Source organism: Xenopus laevis, chromosome 8L, assembly GCF_017654675.1.
Source record: "Xenopus laevis strain J_2021 chromosome 8L, Xenopus_laevis_v10.1, whole genome shotgun sequence".
In the NCBI taxonomy this organism is placed as follows: domain Eukaryota; kingdom Metazoa; phylum Chordata; class Amphibia; order Anura; family Pipidae; genus Xenopus; species Xenopus laevis.
In genome coordinates this window covers 2,300,450-2,322,916 of record NC_054385.1, presented here as the reverse complement: position 1 = coordinate 2,322,916, position 22,467 = coordinate 2,300,450, and the positions used below count along the sequence as shown (strand labels likewise).

General features: G+C 41.9%; 2 protein-coding genes across 2 annotated transcripts in view; both read left to right on the top strand.

Annotated features, from left to right (window-relative positions):
* npdc1.1.L (neural proliferation, differentiation and control, 1, gene 1 L homeolog) overlaps positions 1 to 6,269 on the top strand; it is a 39,143-nt gene extending 32,874 nt beyond the window's left edge. Inside the window, exons 6-10 of the mRNA XM_041572891.1 lie at positions 1,593 to 1,659; positions 1,744 to 1,828; positions 2,184 to 2,263; positions 2,483 to 2,582; positions 3,822 to 6,269. Of these exons, the coding sequence (XP_041428825.1) occupies positions 1,593 to 1,659; positions 1,744 to 1,828; positions 2,184 to 2,263; positions 2,483 to 2,582; positions 3,822 to 3,896 (407 nt within the window). The 3' untranslated portion in view covers positions 3,897 to 6,269. The remainder of the gene's footprint in view (positions 1 to 1,592; positions 1,660 to 1,743; positions 1,829 to 2,183; positions 2,264 to 2,482; positions 2,583 to 3,821) is intronic.
* An 8,100-nt stretch (positions 6,270 to 14,369) lies between these two features.
* pou5f3.1.L (POU class 5 homeobox 3, gene 1 L homeolog) lies at positions 14,370 to 18,870 on the top strand. The gene is given in 5 exon segments (NM_001087873.1): positions 14,370 to 15,081; positions 15,847 to 15,958; positions 16,733 to 16,863; positions 16,955 to 17,119; positions 17,578 to 18,870. Coding segments are annotated over 5 exon segments (1,338 nt in total). The 5' UTR covers positions 14,370 to 14,427; the 3' UTR covers positions 17,854 to 18,870.
* Positions 18,871 to 22,467: the final 3,597 nt, after the last annotated feature.

The window sequence follows — 22,467 nt, the reverse complement described above, 5'->3', positions numbered from 1 at the left end:
GACAATAAATCAATTAAACCTGGGAAGGGAAGGAGGGACTCAGTATAGGGACAGACAATGACCCCAGCGGAGACCTATTGGCCCAATAACCGCAGGACTTCAGCACTTCTGTCACTGGCCCAGCCCTGACTCTCCATTCAACTCTCCCATGGCCAGAGGGGCTCCCTGTATCAATAGCCAACGGCTCAAAGGGATCCATTCATGTCTTCCTCTCTTCTCTATACGGAGTGGGGATTAAAGGGCAAGGAGAAGGGATTAGTGTCCATTTCTCTCAAAGTAGGAAATTAAAGCTCATTGTTATTCTCTGTATATTTGTATTTATACATATGGGAGGAGGAGGTGCCATATTGATTCCCTTAGACAGTACAGTATGAGGGTATAACTTATTGTGTGCCCAGAACATTCCTTCTCTGTATATTTGTATTTATACATATGGGAGGAGGGAGGTGCCATATTGATTCCCTTAGACAGTACAGTATGAGGGTATAGCTTATTGTGTGCCCAGAACATTCCTTCTCTGTATATTTGTATTTATACATATGGGAGGAGGTGCCATATTGATTCCCTTAGACAGTACAGTATGAGGGTATAGCTTATTGTGTGCCCAGAACATTCCTTCTCTGTATATTTATATTTATACATATGGGAGGAGGTGCCATATTGATTCCCTTAGACAGTACAGTATGAGGGTATAGCTTATTGTGTGCCCAGAACATTCCTTCTCTGTATATTTGTATTTATACATATGGGAGGAGGAGGTGCCATATTGATTCCCTTAGACAGTACAGTATGAGGGTATAGCTTATTGTGTGCCCAGAACATTCCTTCTCTGTATATTTGTATTTATACATATGGGAGGAGGGAGATGCCATATTGATTCCCTTAGACAGTACAGTATGAGGGTATAGCTTATTGTGTGCCCAGAACATTCCTTCTCTGTATATTTGTATTTATACATATGGGAGGAGGAGGTGCCATATTGATTCCCTTAGACAGTACAGTATGAGGGTATAGCTTGTTGTGTGCCCAGAACATTCCTTCTCTGTATATTTGTATTTATACATATGGGAGGAGGAGGTGCCATATTGATTCCCTTAGACAGTACAGTATGAGGGTATAGCTTATTGTGTGCCCAGAACATTCCTTCTCTGTATATTTGTATTTATACATATGGGAGGAGGAGGTGCCATATTGATTCCCTTAGACAGTACAGTATGAGGGTACAGCTTATTGTGTGCCCAGAACATTCCTTCTCTGTATATTTGTATTTATACATATGGGAGGAGGAGGTGCCATATTGATTCCCTTAGACAGTACAGTATGAGGTTATAGCTTATTGTGTGCCCAGAACATTCCTTCTCTGTATATTTGTATTTATACATATGGGAGGAGGAGGTGCCATATTGATTCCCTTAGACAGTACAGTATGAGGGTATAGCTTATTGTGTGCCCAGAACATTCCTTCTCTGTATATTTGTATTTATACATATGGGAGGAGGGAGGTGCCATATTGATTCCCTTAGACAAATGTACCTGTATATTATCTTTGCTCCCAGTCAGTATTAAAGCATGGTTGTCTGTGTGTCTCGCAGGGGTGGTGGTTGGATGTGCTATCGCAGGGCTGCTGGCTGTAGTGGTTGCAGGGATCTGCTGGTGCAGGTAAGTCACAATATTTGCCCTTGGCCCCGACTGTCACCTAATTCTGGTTGTGACATTAGTGACATTGTCTTGGTTCCTATACAGAATGCACAATGAGATGAAACTTGCCGAAAAGGTGGATTACACCGCGTACAAATCCTCTCCGCCACCTCCGTATGAAAAGACGTCAGTAAGTTCCTATTTCTTTGTTTTCCCTGACAACCAAAACCTCTCCCCAAGATGCAGTCCCAGGGCCAATGGCAAACGGGCATTTCATTGTAGTGATCCATTTTTAGGGACATTTCCACTATTTCATACAATGGGGCCCTCAAGGGACACACACATTTATTAATCTGGGCCATTCCTACAATGACCTATTTATGTATTTCTTCTCTTGAAAAATGGCTGAAATGAATGTACAGGGACGAGAGCTTCAGCCATTCCTTCAGACTGGAGTAAAGGACATTTCACCATCAGCAAAGGAAAGGGGTTTTTATTATAAGGGCAGTAAAACACTGAGCTCTTTTTATTTATTTTTATACCAGCCCGGGGATAAGAAACTGGCACAAAGCGCCCAGATGTATCACTACCAGCACCAGAAACAGCAGATGTTATCCATGGAAAAGTGAGTATTTCGCCCAAAAAAAATGATTTTTTTTAAATTAAATTCCGAGCTTTCCCAACGTTGATAGGCCAAGAATTTTTCTTGGCAACTTGGCATTGAAACTTTCCCTAGCAACCTGGCGGGCAACTTTATGTCACTTTGGGGATAGGGAGAGGTCACTATAATTGTTAAATAAAGATTAAATGTGGGTACATATTTCTACCCCCCCCCGCGTTGTAGGACTAAAGATGAACCCAAACACCCAGATTCCGCGCTCACGTCGGAAGATGAAACCGAGGACGGCGACTTCACGGTGTATGAATGCCCAGGACTTGCCCCGGTTAGTATCCCTATCTGTTGGCTCGTCATGGGGCGATGTAATATTTGGGGGTTCCTTCTCTATAGGAACCAGAGTTACCAGTTTGGCACCGGAGCTCAGGTCCATTATATCAATTCCTACTCTCTTTGCGCCGCTCAGCAGTTCCTGGGATGGAATAGTCCGTTGTGATGCGATCATGTGTTATGATGTAATCATTTCTGATGATGTCATAATCCAAAGAAAAATTGTGTTGTTTTTTTTTGCCCTATATTTAGTATCTTTATAAAATTCTCCAACCCTTGTACAGGTATGGGACCTGTTATCTGGAATGCTCGGGACCTGGGGTTTTCCGGATAACACATCTTTCCGTAATTTGGATCTTCCTACCTTAAGTCTACTAGAAAATCATATAAACATTAAATAAACCCAATAGGCTGGTTTTGTTTCCAATAAGGATTAATTATATCTTAGTTGGGATCAAATACAAGTGACTGTTTTATTATTACAGGTATAGGACCTGTTATCCAGAATGCTCAGGACCTGGAGCTTTCCAGATAACAGATCTTTCTGTAATTTGGATCTTCATCCCTTAAGTCTACTAGAAAATCAAATAAACATTAAATAAAGCCAATAGGCTGGTTTTGCTTCCAATAAGGATTAATTATATCTTAGTTGGGATCAAGTACAAGCGACTGTTTTATTATTACAGTATGGGACCTGTTATTCAGAATGTTCGGGACCTGGAGCTGTCCGGATAACAGATCTTTCTGTAATTTGGATCTTCATCCCTTAAGTCTAATAGAAAATCAAATAAACATTAAATAAAGCCAATAGGCTGGTTTTGCTTCCAATAAGGATTAATTATATCTTAGTTGGGATCGAGTACAAGCGACTGTTATTATTATTATTATTATTACAGGTATGGGACCTGTTATCCAGAATGCTCGGGACCTGGGGGTTTCTGGATAACGGATTGTTCTGTAATTAGGATCTTCATGCCTTTAGTCTACTTGAAAATCATATAAACCTTAAATAAACCCAATAGGCTGGTTTTGCTTGCAATAAGGATGTTTTATTATTACAGAGAAAAAGGAAATCCGTTTTAAACATTTGGATAAATTGGAGTGTATGGGAGAAGGCCTTTCTGTAATTTGGAACTTTCTGGATAACGGGTTTCCGGATAACAGATCCCATACCTAATTTTTTTGTTTGTTTTTGTCTTTTCCTTTCCCCCTCCCCAATGGCTGGACCCGACCACAGACGGGAGAAATGGAAGTCAAGAACCCGCTCTTCGATGACTCCAACCTGCACCATCCGACCCACAACACCCCATAGCTGCCTGCGTCGCCCTTTCTGGATCTTGTAGAATAAAACCAAATGGAATTCAAAAAGCTTGGGTGGAGGGGGGGGGCCCAGAACCGAATCTAATTGCAAAATACAAGACTTTTCCTACAACCCCTCCCCCCACCCCAAAATGTGTCTACGGACCAAGAGAAGAAGTTACAGCTGTGGATGGAATTCAAATTCACCCCGACTTCTCCTTCTCTCAGTTTCCCCCCTTTGCATCGATTCCAGGTTAAAAATCGCTTTTTTTTTTCTTTTTTTTTATGGTAAACGCCAGAAATTCAGGCACCTTTATGTTTCTGCTTCTTTTGCCAAAAATCAGCGACCCTGTGATGAGAGGGAGATTAGGAGATTTGTACAAAAGGAAAAATATATATATAAATGTGTATAAATTTAATATAAATCCCAAATCCTAATTTATGCCTCCCCCGACCTCTATAAATACGTCTGCGGGATTTCCTGCTAAATCCGTTAATTTCTGTTCATTGATTTTACCCCCTATGTTTGTTTTTGAGAACCTCCTGCAATGGTTCATGTAATTCCTCTTGGGGGCGGGATTTGGAGGGTTAACGCCAAAGTGGGCTCCCAAAAAAAAAAAAAAAGTGCCATTACAGTAAAAAAAAAGTATTTAATTCTCCCCAAACCGGATGCTAAGGGGCGAATTTATCAAGTTAAAATTCAAAGTTAAAGAATTTCAAGCTATTTTTGGTAACTTCAAATAGGGAATAGTCCAAATTCGATTCAAATTTGAAATATCAAAATTTATCATGTACTGTCTCTTCGACTTCGACCATTCGCCATCTAAAATCTATTCTAGCCTATGGGGGACCTCCTAAAACCGATATGGAGTCAATTGATGGACTTCAAATTCGATTTGAAGTATTTTCAACAAAAAAAACTTTGATTTTTCAATCTTACTTCAATTTGAACGATCGAATACAGCCTATTCACCTACAAAAACGTAGATTTCTTTAATAAATTCCAGTTGGTCTTTTTTTTATTCGAATTTAAAAGTTATGGGAGTTCAAAAAAAATTCGAAATTTGAACCTTGATAAATCTGCCCCTAAATGTTATGTTTGTAAATAAATCAGGGTTTAACTTCCCCTTATTAACCCATGAAGGCAAAGCTTTTGGTGCATAACATTTGTTATCTGTATTTGTACATTTTGGGGCGGCTCTGTATATTTATATTTATACATGAGGGCGGAGCCACCAGTGTGACATCATGCCAATGTCCGTGATGTAAGAATTACTTGCAGCTCCTGAACCTCCATTTATCCAAAAAGCCAACTACAGCAATGTCATATTTCCCGAATATTTGAAACAAAGATAGACTCAAACTCCTTTTCATCTTTTTTTGGACAATTTTAGAAAGTAGTTTACTATAGCATCCCTCAAACAAAAAAATGAATTTAATTTATTTACGTATCATGTGAATTTGTTTTTGATTTTTTCTAAATTTGTTATTATAAGCAAACATGATAAAATACAAAAATTCTGATTTTTTTTTCATTTTATTTTTTTTAGTAGCCTTAATTTTGATATCATCAGATTTAGGCAGAAGGTACATTTTTGCCTAATTTTGGTATGAACAATAGAAATGTCCACCCTAAATACTGAAAAAAAGAATATGGTGAATATTTTTTTGAATTTTAAAAAAATGTCAGATTTTAACATTTCCCATCAAGGAAGCCTCTGAAACTTTTTCCTTTTTTAGGGAATGGAGATGAAGAATTTTATTAAAATTTTGTTTTCATGTTGGATTCCAGGCAGCGATGGTAAATTTTCCAGCCTAATTCTGATATATAAAAAATTTGGTGAATATTTTTTTTTAATTGGAGGGATAATACAGTAAATTCAAGCAGATTTATATTATTTCCATTAGAGCAAAACACTCTGAAATGTTTTAATAAATGTTTATGGGAACAAACATGGCCTTATAAATATAAAACAAATTGTAACCAATCAGCAGGGTTTTTTTTTTCCCATTTATACGTGGGGAGGGATTCTTAAAGAGACAGAAGCTGATAATAAGCTTCATGTTGTTCTATCTCTGTTGGTTCTAGATTCCGTATGAGGCAAGTGGTGGGTCTGGGGCTCCCTTCTTTGGCTAATGAATCATATAAGGTCTCATTAATGTACATAGATTATTTTTCCTGCTGCGCTCAGTCCGACCCATGTTCTCCGATTGCTCCGACACTACTGCTCATGGATTGGACAGAATGCCACTTTGTGGGCAGAGACGGGGGGGGCCTCCTCCTTGTGATGAACTAACGCCACTTTCCGTAAGCCCCTCTGTAAAGGTTTCCTGCCCCCACCCCATATCGACTTGGCTTTTAATAAAAAACAAATACCGTCCCCAAGTTCCTTGTGTGAGTGTCGCTGCTTTGTCCCGTTGTGGCTCTAACACTGAACAAGGTTCTAAACGACGTCTCACTTATGGTTCTACCTGTGTCACATGGTATAACGCAATCGGTGAAGGCAAAGCCCACCTAGATCTCAGTAACGCCTTATGGTAGAGTCCTGCAGCGGGTCGGGTACCCGCAGGTTACCCGCAAAAATCTGCGGGACCCTGCGGGTTGCAGGTGGACGTTTCAGAAGCGGGTATAGATGCGGGTCGGGTTTGCAGGTCGCGGGTCTTCTCAACTGCGAGTTTTACTCCTTTTATCCTGATCACGTTTACTTCTAATGATGTCTCTTCCGGTTTACAATGACAACAGTGGGTCGCGGATAAGGTACTTGCGGGTTTGGTCAGGTAGCGGTTCCAATCGGGTAAGTATGCGGGTTGCGGGTCCGGTTTAACAAATTGGTTCCGCGCAGGACTCGACCTTATAGGGGCAGATTTACTAAAGGGCAAGTGGCTAACGCTAGTGACTTTTCACCAGCGTTGCCACCCGCAGGGACATTGGCAATTCACTAACAGGCGCCAATTCGGTAGTGAACGGGACCGACGCTAGCGTTTCTTTGCCGTCTATCGCTCTGGCCAAGATCAGAAGTCTGTTACTGAACGTTACCTCTTCGCCAGAGTTGACTTCGCCACCTCAGAGCAGACGAAGTGCTAAAAAGAAACTAGATCTTCCTCAATCATCATATCCTGTGTGCCGAAAATACATTAAAGTTCCAAAAACGCTGGCGACTTTTTTGAAAGCAGAATTGGCTGCAAAAGTCCTAACTTGAACTTTTTTTGGGTAACCGGTTTTCTCCAGACATTTTATAACCTATGGAACATTCATTTTACAGTGGGCTCATGTGTAGGGCATTATATTAACTCTCTTGTCTTTATTACGGTTCCCTGGATATTTGTAATAAAAAGTGGTAACTTCAAGCATTTGCACCAACATTCATAATAAAGACGTCCATACAACTTTAAATTACCGGATGAATGCAAATTTACCTAGATCGTTAGCGAATTTTCACTAGACACAAACGAACGCTAGCGCATCTTTACTATAAAATGCTCGCACTGCCGAAGTAACGCTAGCGAAAAGTCGCCATTGTTCGGTGCCCAGGGCGCAGCTTTGCATATTCGTGAATTAATGTAGTGGCAGCGAATTAGCGCCCTGTAGTAAATCTGCCCCATAGACTTGATTTTTCCATCATTGGAGGTTGCTTCTGTTTTTTAAAGGGGAAGTTAATTACACCTGTGTTCTTTCATTGTAACCTCCCCATCTGCATTTGTTTCCTTGTCCTCCCCATTCTCTCGCTCTCTCCTGGTTGTTTTCCAGAAAGATCCTTTTCATTTGTAAAATAACCAGCCCCCCCCCATCCCAAGGTCTGATCTCTCCCCACCTCCTTTACCTCCTTGATCAGAAATTCAAAGACATTCCTTAGGGAGCAGAGCCCCCACATCAGATAAACACATGGGCTTTTGTTATGGTTCAGTAATTGGTTTTCATTTCAGTAACCTCAATCCCAGGGTGCAGGTAAAGTCGCTCTCAACTCACAACCACTTGGGTAGAAGTCGCCCGTACTTGCACTAGCGTTGCCACCTGCCCGGTATTTTATTGGCCTGGCTGGTAGAAATGATGGTTGATCCCAATGTTATTAATAGGGAAAAAATATAAATATATAGGAGTCGCGTATTTTTTTCCAGAAAAGGTGGCAACCCTAGCACCCATAAATGTAGTGTACGACTTTCGTCACGTGTGTGTATGTATACTGTATGTATATATATATATATATATATGTATATATATATATATATATATATATATATATATATATATATATATATATATATTCCATTCTCTGGGCTGAATTGTTAGAGGCTAAATATCACTTAAAGGGGTTGTTCACCTTCAAATGAACTGTTAGTATGATATAGAGAGGGATATTATGAAACAATTTGCAATTGGTTTTCATTTTTTATTATTTGTGGTTTTTGACTTATTCAGCTTTTTATTCAACAGCTCTCCAGTTTGTAATTTCAGCCATCTGGTTGCTAGGGTCCTAATTTCCCTAACAACCATTGATTTGAATAAGAGACTGGAATATGAAGAGGAGAGGACTAGATTAGAAAGATGAGTAATAAAAAGTAGCAATAACAATACATTTGCAGCCTTACAGAGCATTTGTTTTTTTTATAGATGGGGTCAGTGACCCCCATTTGGAAGCGGGAAAGAGTCAGAAGAAGAAGGGAAATAATTCAAAATCTATAAAAAAGAAAAAATGAAAAGTTGCTTAAAATTAGCCGTTCTATGAAGTAGTAAAATATAACTTATAACCTTGGGGTGCAACATCTAATCAGAGGACATCACCTGTTTAGTGAATCTAACATTCATTTTTCTTTAGGGCAACGGCACATGCAGAGATTTGGGGGGGGTTAATAGCTCCATATGTGGGTGATGGAGCATTTGCAATTGCCCCCCAGTCATTAGAGAAACATTTTTTTTGGGGGGGGGGGTGGAGGTTGCCTGAGGTATTGCTTTCCCTGTGTATCTGTATAGAACACTGATCCCCAACCAGTAGCTCATGAGTAACATGTTGCTCCTCGACCCCTTGGATGTTGCTCTCAGTGGCCTAAAAAGAAGGAGCTTATATTTGGATTCCAGGAGGCAAGTTTTAATTGTATAAAAAACATGTACTGCCAATCAGAGCCTCCTGTTGGCTGCAAGTCCTCATAGGGGCTACAAATAGCCAATCACAGCCCTTATTTGGAATTCAAATTTTTGTTTGCTTGTGTTGCCCTCCAACATTATTTTATACTTGAGTGTGGCTCGGGTAAAAAAGGTTGGGGACCCCTGCTCTAGAACATGATCAGAACTAAGGCTCATATGGGGGGGGGGGCTTTACAGTACCCCCATGTGCCCGGGAGGGTGGAGAATACGACACAGGCACAATAACGGAATTAGTTAAAGGTGTATTTTAAGACCAATTTGTCTAGAAAGTATACAATTTATTTAATATTAAAAATCTTCCATTTAAGATTTGGCCGGCCAGAAACACAATAAATAACCGTAAAAATACATCAAAATATTTGTCAAATTATTTCAGGAGGGTGGTCACTTGTTTAAATTGAATAATACAATATTTGCTCCTGGGTTATAACAGGTGGTTGTAGTTCTACAATTCAGTACAAGGTAGTTCTCCCAGTGGGTTACCAGGCTGCTGCGTGAATAAAGCGTTATAAAGGCGAAACGAGTCGCAGCATCCAGGTGGGGTCACTCCCAAGGTCGGAAGTATCATTTTCGGTGTTTTACCCCAATATCGTCAAAATCGGCGGGTTGCCGGTGAACTGTGAAATCGTGAAGACCATGGAAATCGGTTTAAGGAGATTCGGAGATTTGCCCTCTGAAGTGGAACGCAAGCGCTGAGGTGCATCAGGCGCCATCTTGGATGTTCGGGAAGAGGTACCTGTAAAGTGGAGAAATCGTGACCAGGCTATGGGATTCAACACTCTCTATCACTAAGGGGCACATTTACTTAGGGTCGAAGTTAAATCCTTCAACTTCGAATATCGAAGTCGAAGGATTTAGCTCTATTCGTTCGATCGATAGGCTAACATTGAGGTTCGGTAGGTTTTATGTGGTCGTAGTTTTTTTTTAAAGAGACAGTACTTCGACTATCGAATGGTCGAATAGTCGAATGATTTTTAGTTCCAATCGTTCGATTCGAAGTCGTAGTCGAAGGTCGAAGTAGCCAAAAGAATACTTCGAAATTCAAAGTATTTTTTATTCTATTCCTTCGCTCGAGCTAAGTAAATGCGCCCCTAAAAGTTTGTGGCAGGATGTGCCTTTGAAGAAATAGCGGAACGCAGGATCTGGTGAGATCTTTCCATTTATTTGGGGGGCACTTACAGCTGGAAAGAGAGAGGGAGTGGGGGACTCCCCAGTAAACCCTTCTGGAAACCTTGTTTCATCTTTATCTTTAAATAATCAGCCTGGTAACCCACTGGGAGAACGACCTTGTACCTAATCACCGAATTGGAGAACTATAACTCACACCTCACACATTTTTTCCAAGTTGGAGAACTTTAACTCGCAACCTCTTCGACTCGCGTATCGCGAAATCGGGGAAACCACCTGTTCTAACCTAGGAGCAAATATTGTATTATTCAATTTAAACAAGTGACCCCCCCACCTGAAATCATTTGACATCTATTTTTTATGTATTTTTACTATTATTTATTGTGTTTCTGGCCCGGCCAGATCTTAAATGGAAGATTTTTAATGTTAAATAAATTGTATACTTTCTAGACAACTTGGTCTTAAAATACACAACTAATTCCTTTACTTTTGCGTTATCCTCATTATCCTCCCTTAAGTGCAGTGTAATGTGTCCTTTTCCTATCCAATAACTGTATCTCAGATATATAAATATATATATATATATATAGAGAGAGAGGAGCAAGGGGCTAACTGAAGGGCCCATCTAGAGGCCAATGTTGGGGTGCAGGGCCCTTGGTCAGTGCAAAGGACTCACTTTCTCACTGCGGGGCCTTCCCATTGGTCAGTGAGGTTCAAAGCCGCCCTGAGCTGAGATCTGAAGGAAGGAGACCAATGTCAATGTGGTTAGTCTGGTTCCAAGCGCCTTGTTTTGGCCAATTTGAACTCACAGGCTGTGGGCGGGGGAGTCAGGTTCAGTAACAATGTATCAAAGTGAGTGGGGCCATTGTTCTATTGAATGAATCTCTGGCAACACACGTCCTGCAGGGCCCAGGGGGGTATCAGTCACAGATGGACCTAGTGGAGAAATAATTAGCCTTTCCCAAAACTAGTCCTTGAAAGTTGCACTGAGATCCCCCCATCCACTCCAGCACTCTCCCCAACAAGCAACTGTCTATATCTATAGGGATTCTGGGAATGCCCAGAACATTCCTTCTTTGTATATTTGTATTTATACATATGGGAGGAGGGAGGTGCCATATTGATTCCCTTAGACAGTACAGTATGAGGGTATAGCTTATTGTGTGCCCAGAACATTCCTTCTCTGTATATTTGTATTTATACATATGGGAGGAGGAGGTGCCATATTGATTCCCTTAGACAGTACAGTATGAGGGTATAGCTTATTGTGTGCCCAGAACATTCCTTCTCTGTATATTTGTATCTATACATATGGGAGGAGGAGGTGCCATATTGATTCCCTTAGACAGTACAGTATGAGGGTATAGCTTATTGTGTGCCCAGAACATTCCTTCTCTGTATATTTGTATTTATACATATGGGAGGAGGGAGGTGCCATATTGATTCCCTTAGACAGTACAGTATGAGGGTATAGCTTATTGTGTGCCCAGAACATTCCTTCTCTGTATATTTGTATCTATACATATGGGAGGAGGAGGTGCCATATTGATTCCCTTAGACAGTACAGTATGAGGGTATAGCTTATTGTGTGCCCAGAACATTCCTTCTCTGTATATTTGTATTTATACATATGGGAGTAGGGAGGTGCCATATCGTTTTCCATTAATACAAAATAAACTGTGCTGGATGCACACAGATGCCTCGCAATATCCCTGGATGTGTTGGAAGCAGTGTCAGGGTAGGACTCCACGTGCGTTTTCGCTTGTGGAGTCCTACGCTAAGACTCACCCCCCCATTGCTACATATAATAAGTTTAACCCCATTTTGTCTGGCGCCCCACACAAAGCTCGTGCTTTTCATTGTTGATTTCAGTTTAGCCGCCCCAAAGAATAACAATCCCAATTAACTGTTAATCAGCCCGGTGCTTATCTCCCCTGCCCCCAATCCTATCACTGATCTTTATCTGCAGAGGCAAAAGAGCAAAGCAAACAATGAGTGGGCTCAGGCTGGAGTAGTTGTACCTGCCCTGTTTGTCTAATTTCCCCTAACAGGATTTACTGTGTCTGGATCAAGGCGACACTTGCTAATAGGAGCTCTCTGGCTGATCCTTTTAACCCTGTCTCTGCTTCTACTCAACAGTCACAGATATGTTGCTAGATTGCAGGCTCTATGGGTCACCATCTCTCTATACACCAGTAGACTGTAAGCTTCTAGGGTCAGCCTTTCACATCAAACCCCTCATCTGCAAGCTCCTACAAATAACATCTCTGAAAACACAGCTAGATTGAAAGCATCAAAGGTCAACCAATCCCTATACACTGCTGAATTGCAAGCTCTGCAGGTCATCATCTCCCATCACCATTAGACCACAAGCTCCTAGAAATTGCATCTCCCAAAGCACCAATAGATAGAAATGGGTCAGCATCTCCCATCACACCACTAGACTGCAAGCTCCTGAGTAGCACTTCCCCATTACATGACCAGTAGTTCCCAAACTGTGGGACTGGCCTCACTAGGGAATGGGTGGGTGTTGGAGGACAGTTAGGGTAGTTATCTCCTAGATACCCCTGGGAGCTTAGCATGAAGGGCAGTTATGGTAAGATTGGGGGTGAATGTTTCTTTTCTACACTAGATATTCATGAAGCTCCACCAGTGAGCACCACCCCCACTGAACCACTAGACTCCCCTCCACCTTATAACTAGTTTGTCCTCTCATATGTTAATGAGCTTAACTTCCAGGAAGACCCATCCTTGCTAGGGGGAGACCTCCGTATTACCTACACCGGCAACGGCAGGTCTAATAACAACAAACACAGAGAATCTGGTTCTACACAAAGAAAAACCTATTCACCATTGGGTTCAGATACTCCTCAGAGGAGCCGGGCCTAAAAACCCACAACAACACAAATAAAATCCGAGACACTCATAGCAAGCTTCACTATTTGTTCTCCACTGATCTTATTATAGAGAACCATGTTATTTGGAGTAGAGGAAACTTCATTCTCTTTCTTCTTGGAGACTGTTGCATACATTAGTCCCAAGGTCAATAACTTCTCCTACTGTCTCCATCTTGTCCCGCTGTCTCCATCTTCCCCTACTGTCTCTATCTTGTCCCACTGTCTCCATATTTGTCCTACTGTCTCCATCTTGTCCTACTGTCTCCATCTTGTCCCACTGTCTCCATCATACCCTACTGTCTCCATCTTGTCCTACTGTCTCCATCATACCCTACTGTCTCCATCTTGTCCTACTGTCTCCATCTTGTTCTACTGTCTCCATCATACTCTACTGTCTTCATCTTGTCCCACTGTCTCAATATTTGTTCTACTGTCTCCATCATGCCCTATTGTCTTCATCTTGCCCTACTGTCTCCATGATACCCTACTGTCTCCATCTCACCCTACTGTCTCCATCTCACCCTACTGTCCGTAGAGCTTAATTTCTATGGTAAATGGGGGATTTTGTGATGTCTATTCTGCTCCCTTGCCATTTTTCTTCCGTAATCCAAACCACTTCCTGGTTACTATACTAAATCAACCTAGCAACCAGATTACCTTGTTTTTTATGGCTAAACGATCAGAAAGCAGAAAAGGTATAAATAAGAAAATAAAGAAAGTAAATGGGCCCAGAACATATATCTTACTTTTTGTTGTTAAAAAAAGGTTCCCCTTAAAAATTGGGTGACTGGAGAATCTGGTCTCCCCAGTAACATTTTGGAGCTGCAGTCACTAGTGGGATGGGTGGGGTATCAAATTCCCCACCATAGACAAGATAAGATCCTATTGCATCCCCCCTCATGTGGCTTGGAGGTGTATCACTGGATATGCACAGACCAATAGCCCAAACAGGTTCATTAACATAGTCACCCCACCCCCCAGTCTGCCTTGAGGAATACACTTCATTAATCGCTTTAGCAGAGCAGGCGTGAGTTGCACCTTGGTGGTGAGATACCTTGTCCCAAAATACACACTTTCCTCCCAGTCTCCCCAGAGCTGGAGGACAAACAAGTGACGTGTAGGGGGCATCCCAGATGAGTGCCAAGGAGTCTTCTTCAACCCCAGAATTTGTGGGCAGTCCAAGTGCTTGATGGAAGTTTTACCCATATGAGACGCAATCAAGGACAATTTAGTCGCACAGACTCCACTAGAAGACTTTGACCTTATCTCCAGCTGGAAGAAGATGCCATTGGGTTTCCTAAGACCTTCTCGCGAATAGAGCGAACACCGAGCAACTTAGGTAGGATTTGAGCAAGAGCTGTATAGGGGAACATCAGATCATGTATAACCAACAGACCTACCCTTCCTTTACCCACAACCCAGCCCTGATGCCAGATGGCAGCGGACAGTATAACTTGGGCACCTACACCGGCATGGCCAGGCACCCCCACCAAGCTCAAGCATTCTTTCCTTTCTCTGGGGTGAAATCGGACTATGGGGACCTTGGGGGGCAAACTACTAGCGTGGGTGATACTTCTGCCTGGAACCCCCTAACTTCTCTGGATTCTGCCAACCAGTTGGGCATCTCCGGCCAAGGGAACCCGTTTAAGAACTTAAAAAGGGAGAGAGAAGATGATGAGGAGAAATCAGAATCTCCTGAGCCCAAATGCAGCCCACCGTCTCTTCCACCCGCCTATTACACCCATGCGTGGAATCCCACCACCACCTTCTGGTCTCAGGTCTCCTCAAGTGGGACCACGGTCGTGTCCAAGCCTTTACCCACCCCACTCCAGCCCGGTGATAAATGTGACCCCGTGGAGGCAAATAAAATTTTTACCAGTAGCCCCGACAAGTCAGGAGAGAGTGGGATCTCCAGCTTGGACAACAGTCGCTGTAGCAGCGCCACCAGCAGCTCATCTGGTGGGACCAACGTGGGGACCCCTAGAAGCCTTTCCAGGGGAGCTAGTGATGGGCTGAGCAGTGACAGTGAGGAGGTAAGTACCCATTATAAATATAAGTACATGAGGCCAGTTTATTCCATGGCTAGACAATGGGACATCCCTTCTATTTGATCTCAAGAGATCAGTAGGCTTGGATATTGGGGGGCAATGGAACGGATATAGGGTTCAGTTTATGTTGAGACGTAAGATCCTACTGCAAACCCATTAATTGTACCCCAAACATTAGTAATAACCACTAGGATGCGTGGGTAACTCCCACAGATTCATGGTGCTGTGAAGGCACCTTACTCCCATCATCCCCTATTAAACACGACCATCAACTGAACTCCAAAAACTTGTAAGGCGGGGCTACTAGAAACTGGCTGGGGGAGGTATCTTTCTTTGGGCGCCCTCTAGCTGTGATTCAACTACAAACACCCAGGAGCCACAGAAAACCTTTAGCAGAGGCTGATGGGAGTTGTAGTGCAGCAGTTAGTATTCCACCAAATTCACAGACACTGGGAAATGCACTATTTTTTCCATAAAAGGCAACAATCCCAAAATTCGCATTTTTATAAATTGTATTTAATTGACATGAGGGATTTGTCTTAGCTGCAATTAAAATGGTTTATAAAAGGTTTTGTTCCTTCCTTCAGCTCACTTCTCTTATCTGTCTTCCATTGTTGTTCTTAATGCTATAATGACTTCTCTAGGCTAGACAGGTTTAAGGCCCCCCATTGGTCAAGGGTTTCCCAACAATACCCCCACCCAATTACTACAAGTTCCTCAATATTACAAGCTGATTTCTTACTTTTTCAGGAAGCCCCTAATTCTGGGGAGATGGAGCAGTTTGCCAAGGATCTGAAGCACAAACGGATCACAATGGGCTACACTCAGGCGGATGTTGGCTACGCTCTAGGAGTGCTTTTTGGTAAGGCCCTTTTGTCTTCTACTTTCTCTGGTGTTTTCCTTTAGGTGACCTTTCTCAGCAAGTCCTAGTTTTAATAACTCGAGAGTCTTAATTAACCTCAGACATCACTGTTATAGGTGGTTCTGACATGAAGGATCTAGAACCTATAGCCTGTACGACACCCCATCCAACTGTGGATGGGGTGACTCAAATACCCAAAACCTCATTTGTCAGTTATCTCAACTGGAGGGTCTCAGCCTCTGACATCCATTGTTCTAGGTGCTCCAATTATGATCTAGAACCTATAAACTGTAAGAAAACATTAGCACCCATTGTTCTAGTTACTTCATATCTGATGGAGAACATATAAACTGTAAGTAACCACCCACATCACCATAGCTGGGCATTTAGGTGCTTTGCATCGGATCTGGAACATATAGACTGTAAGTGATCATTCACATCGCCTTAGCTGGACATCCATTGTTCTAGGTGCTTCATATATGATCTAGAACATATAGCTGTAAGTGATGATATTGTGTATCATCACTTAGCTGGACATCCATTGTTCTAGGTGTTCTGCATCTGATCTAGAACATATAGCTGTAAGTGATGCTACACAGCTTCTTAGCTGGACATCCATTGTTCTAGGTGCTTCATATCTGGTGTAGAACCTATAGACTGTAAGTGATCATACACAGCACCCCAGCTGGCCAGGTTTCCTCCTCAGTCCATCCATATTCTTCTCAATATAGGATTGTGGGTTGGTACTTATCTCTGTGGCAATTTCTCCCACAGGTAAAACATTCAGCCAGACCACCATCTGCCGATTCGAGTCCCTGCAGCTCTCCTTCAAGAACATGTGCAAGCTGAAACCTCTGCTGCGGAGTTGGCTCCATGAGGTTGAAAACAATGAAAACCTCCAAGAAGTAAGTTCCCTCTCCCCACTCCCTTTAATATCCAACTCGTGTGGGAAAATGAGTGCATATTTACCCTTTAACCCGTTTCCCTCCCTAACAGATCATCAGCCGAGGGCAGATAATTCCTCAGGTTCAGAAGAGAAAGCACAGGACCAGTATCGAGAACAACGTGAAATGCACCTTGGAGAACTATTTCATGCAGTGCTCAAAGCCAAGTGCCCAGGAGATCGCCCAGATTGCGAGAGAGCTGAACATGGAGAAAGACGTAAGTGTTGAACTACTTTATGGTGCAACAGTCTGTGTTTTAAGGGGTTGTTCACGTTCCAATGGGTTTTTTTTTTTCAGTTCAGTTGAAAATATAAACATTATAAAGACATTTTCCAATTTTTTTCTATTTTCTATGGGCGACCGTTTTTCGAATATTGAAGTAAGTCTCATTTTTCACCTTCTACAGCAGCTCAGGGAGAGGGGTCGCTGACCCCGTAAACTGTTCTAAATTGATACATTTGTTATCTTTGTCCCCGCTGAGCAGAATCCCTGAGTGTCATTACAGGCAGCTGTTAGAATTGATACAATAGTTGCTGATATTCCACAGATGCTGCTGAGAAATGGATCAACTCAATGTATCAACTAAATGTAACAACTAATTGTATCAACTAATTGTATCAACTAATTATATCAACTAAATGTAGCAAATTGTAACATCATCTCCTTTATCCGCAGGTGGTGAGAGTCTGGTTCTGCAACCGGCGGCAGAAGGGCAAGCGCCAGGTGTACCCCTATATTAGGGAGAATGGCGGGGAGCCTTATGACGCCCCCCAAACCTTGACACCCCCTTCTCAAGGTCCTTTTCCATTACCCCAAGTGATGCCCTCACAAGTTTTTCCCACGGTCCCACTGGGTGCCAACCCTACGATCTACGTTCCGACGTATCACAAAAACGACATGTTCCCCCAGGCAATGCATCATGGGATTGGCATGGGTAACCAAGGCAACTAGACTTCAGTGTGATAGGTTACCTCTTACCTGTCTGTCCGTCTTTACGTTATAGTTCTTTCTCTGATAAGGTGTGAGTGTTACTATAGGAAACAATGTGTATTGCGAGCAGTACAGCAGTTCTAGGTGCTGATACAAAGTATCAGGCTTTACTTTCCCTTTAATTTGTGTGAATTTCACCAGGAACTAGAGCAGAATACTATAGGCTTATAGTTCATTCAATCTGCCCCCCAGTTGACTTTACTGCTGATATGTCTCTGTCTGGAGCTGATATGAGGTTTTTAGGTTACCCCCCCATCAGCTTGGTCTGTACCCCCAACTTTCTCTTCCCCCCGTGGTTCTCCTGAGCCCCCCTTATATAGATATATATTGTATTTACTGTCCTAGTAGCTGCATTAGACTGTAACTTATTTGCCCCGTCTCCTAGAGAAGTTAATATATGTCCCTCGGACACGTGACCTCGATTTGCACTAGTGTTCATTCCGGCTTGTGAATCGCTCTGTGGAAGCAGTGAAGCCCCCCAACACCTGACTGCCTGGGATTCCCATCCCCCGAGGAGCAAGTGATCTGAATGGGGGGCACTAACCCACCAACACTTCTATTTGCTAAACTAAGCTGCAAACCCAGAGAGCACCCCCTCACCTCTTGTGAATGGACAGAAATCTTTATTTGGGGTCCTAAATTGCCCCGTTGCACCCCCAAACTTTTACCATTGATCTCTTTTAACTGTGTCGTAAATACCCCCAATTGCCCCTTTTTCCCCCAAAGAGATCATAGAGAAATGCCCTTTCCTAAAATCTCCAACCTCTTTCTACCATTTACATAAATACATTTTCCCTTTAGATTCTCATTTCCTTCCCTTTAATTTCTTTTCTCGTTTTGTTTTGTTTTTTTGTCCCAATTTCACATTTTTTCTTCAATGTGTGTCTTCCAGTGTTACTGTGAATTTCCCAAATATGTCCTGTGACATCCCACGTGTAATGGAATTTACTCAGGAAAATAAACAATGACTTGTTTTCTAACTTTGTGTTTTACTCTTTTCACTTTTATTACTTTCAATTCATAAAAATGGGTCAAATTCTCCCATCTCTATTCATAACCATGAGGTTTCTATCAACTCATATTGTAAAATATTGAACTATAGCAGGGTGACACCCCAATGTTTCTATATATCTGTAGCCTTGTTATGAGCTAAGGGGGCCCAGTCTGAAGGCCAGTTAGGGGGAGATTTGGGGTGAGTGCTTATTTGTACCCTGGGTACCCCTGGAACTATAGCAGGGTGACTGTTACCCCAATGTTTCTATATATCTGTAACCTTGTTATGAGCTAAGGGGGCCCAGTCTGAAGGTCAGTTAGGGGGAGATTTGGGGTGAGTGCTTATTTGTACCCTGGGTACCCCTGGAACTATAGCAGGGTGACACCCCAATGTTTCTATATATCTGTAACCTTGTTATGAGCTAAGGGGGCCCAGTCTGAAGGTCAGTTAGGGGGAGATTTGGGGTGAGTGATTATTTGTACCCTGGATACCCCTGGAACTATAGCAGGGTGACACCCCAATGTTTCTATATATCTGTAGCCTTGTTATGAGCTAAGGGGGCCCAGTCTGCAGGTCAGTTAGTGGGAGATTTGGGGTGAGTGTTTATTTGTACCCTGGGTACCCCTGGAACTATAGCAGGGTGACTGTTACCCCAATGTTTCTATATCTCTGTAACCTTGTTATGAGCTAAGGGGGCCCAGTCTGAAGGTCAGTTAGGGGGAGATTTGGGGTGAGTGCTTATTTGTGCCCTGGGTACCCCTGGAACTATAGTGGGGTGAGTGTTACAAATGACAATTTATGATGCAGATAATGATAAAACATAATTATTGAGCTGCCAGTAATGATAATAAGCTGGTTTGAGTGCTGTGGGTACAGGTCAGCTAAACGGTGTTAATGGAGTACATGATCCAGAAAAGTGAAAATGAAAGTGACAAATTTCACTAGAAATATCACAGTATTGGAACCAAAAAACAAAAAATAACGTGTCCAACATGGAATATTACAGGACCTGAGTATTTTTGCTTTGGGGGGCAATGTTAATAAATCAGCCCCATGTCTCCCCAGCAAGACAAATAAATGTGACAATTATGTGTGTCAATAATGAAAAGCCTTTATTATAATAAATACAATAAATACTAATTGAAAAATGTCCCCCTTCCCTCCCCGAATTGTGGCCCCACACAAGAGAAAAGGTGGGTGTTGGGGGTCACTGTGCAAAACAAAAGGGGGGTATTTACATACAAACATGGGAGGGACCTATTGAGGAGTTTCACTAGACACAAACACACCCCACTTTCACTCATTGTCATGCGGGAAGTTGTTACTTAGAGTGCTGCGAATACAGACAATGGGGGCCCAAAGTGTGTGGGGGGGGCAGAACTGGAATAAGAACTACTGGCAACTGGTTTATACAATGTTTCTACATTTGTTACATTCCAGTATGAGATCTGGGCCTGGGGGTCCCGTGTACGTACATACAGGGGCATGTAATACAGGTGTGGGCTTTCTGGATAATGGATCTTTCTGTAATTTGGAGCTTTATATCTTAAGTCTACGAGAAAATCATATGAACATTAAATAAAGCCAATAGGCTGGTTTTGCCTCCAATAAGGATTAATTATATCTTAGTTGGGATCAAGTACAGTTATGGGACCTGTTATCTAGAATGCTCAGGAGCTGGGGTTTTCCATGTAATACAGGTGTGGGCTTCCTGGATAACAGATCTTTCCATAATTTGGATCTTCATACCTTAAGTCTACTAGAAAATCATATAAACATTAAATAAAGCCAATAGGCTGGTTTTGCTTCCAATAAGGATTAATTATATCTTAGTTGGGATCAAGTACAAGCGACTGTTTTATTATTACATGTATGGGACCTGTTATCCAGAATGCTCAGGATCTGAGATTTTCCAGATAACAGATCTTTCTGTAATACGGATCTTCATACCTTAAGTCTACTAGAAAATCATATAAACATTAAATAAAGCCAATAGGCTGGTTTTGCTTCCAATAAGGATTAATTATATCTTAGTTGGGATCAGGTACAAGCGACTGTTTTATTATTACATGTATGGGACCTGTTATCCAGAATGCTCAGGATCTGAGATTTTCCAGATAACAGATCGTTCTGTAATACGGATCTTCATACCTTAAGTCTACCAGAAAATCATATAAATATTAAATAAAGCCAATAGGCTGGTTTTGCCTCCAATAAGGATTAATTATATCTTAGTTGGGATCAAGTACAAGCGACTGTTTTATTATTACACAGAAAAAGGAAAACCTTTTTGAAAATTTGGATTATTTGAATAAAATGGAGCCTATGGGAGACGGCCTTTCCTTAATTCGGCGCTTTCTGGATAACGGGTCCCATACCGTTACTATACAAAATGTCCTGTTGTCACTGCTCTTCCCTTTAATATCACCCAAACATTGATGCACAATAAAGGAGGTCAGCGACCCTCCTGCATGTTATATAGAGTGTCCACAACTCCTTTAATATTTTGTCTTGGTTTATTATTTATTAGGTACAGAACACGGGGTTTTCTGGAGAATGGATCTTTCCATAATGTGGATCTTCACACCTTAATTCTACTAGAAAATCATATAAAACATGAAATAAACCCAATAGGCTGGTTTTGCCTATTTTTTATTATTACACAAAAAAAGGAAATCCTTTTTAAAAATTTGGATTATTTGAATAAAATGGAGTCGATGGGAGATGGCCTTTCTGTAATAGGGAGCTTTCTGGATAGCGGGTTTCCAGATAACGGGTCCCATACCGCTACTATACATGATGTCCTATTGTCACTGCTCTTCCCTTTAATACCATCCAAACGTTGATGTACAATAAAGGGGGTCAGCGACCCACCTGCATGTTATATAGAGTGTCCGCAACTCCTTTAATATTCTGTCTTGATTTATTATTTATTATCGACAGAACAGAGGAGAGTAGGGGGCACAGCGCAGGCAGCTGCTGTAAAGTGAAGTGCTGTAAAGTGAAGTGCTGTAAAGACCTGCCAAGCATCTGGCCCATCTCCCTGTACAGTAACAGGTGTTTTGCTGCATTTAAAGCTCTATATCCTTATAATATCTCTGTGGGGGCTTTGTGCAGCAGTCTGGCCTGGTTTATAGCAGAGCTTTTACTGCAGACACATTACAGGGCTGCATTGTGCTCACATAAAAGTTTTAGGGGTTTATGAAGCCCAATTGTCAGAATCAAGGTAAAATAGACAAAGTGCCATCGAGAGCGGCTTGTTTATGGAAGGCTTCACAAGGGGTTATGGGGGCACTAAATCCCCCCAGAGATGAGTGCTTCAGCTTATGGGGAGACTAAGTCACCTCTACCCCCCTATTTGTAATTATTTAATTGAAAGCCTTTAGTATAGCTCTCTATAGATACAATGTAGCAGGAGTCAGAACTCAAAGGCAAAGTCAATAATCTGTCTGTGATAAAACTGCAGCCAGTGTGGCCTGCCCCATAGACAATATTGAGACCTATTATCAGCGCTCTTTGTACCGACCAATCAGGGTTTTTTTTTTATGAGGCAATGAGTTTGCCATTAATGAGCATGTTAT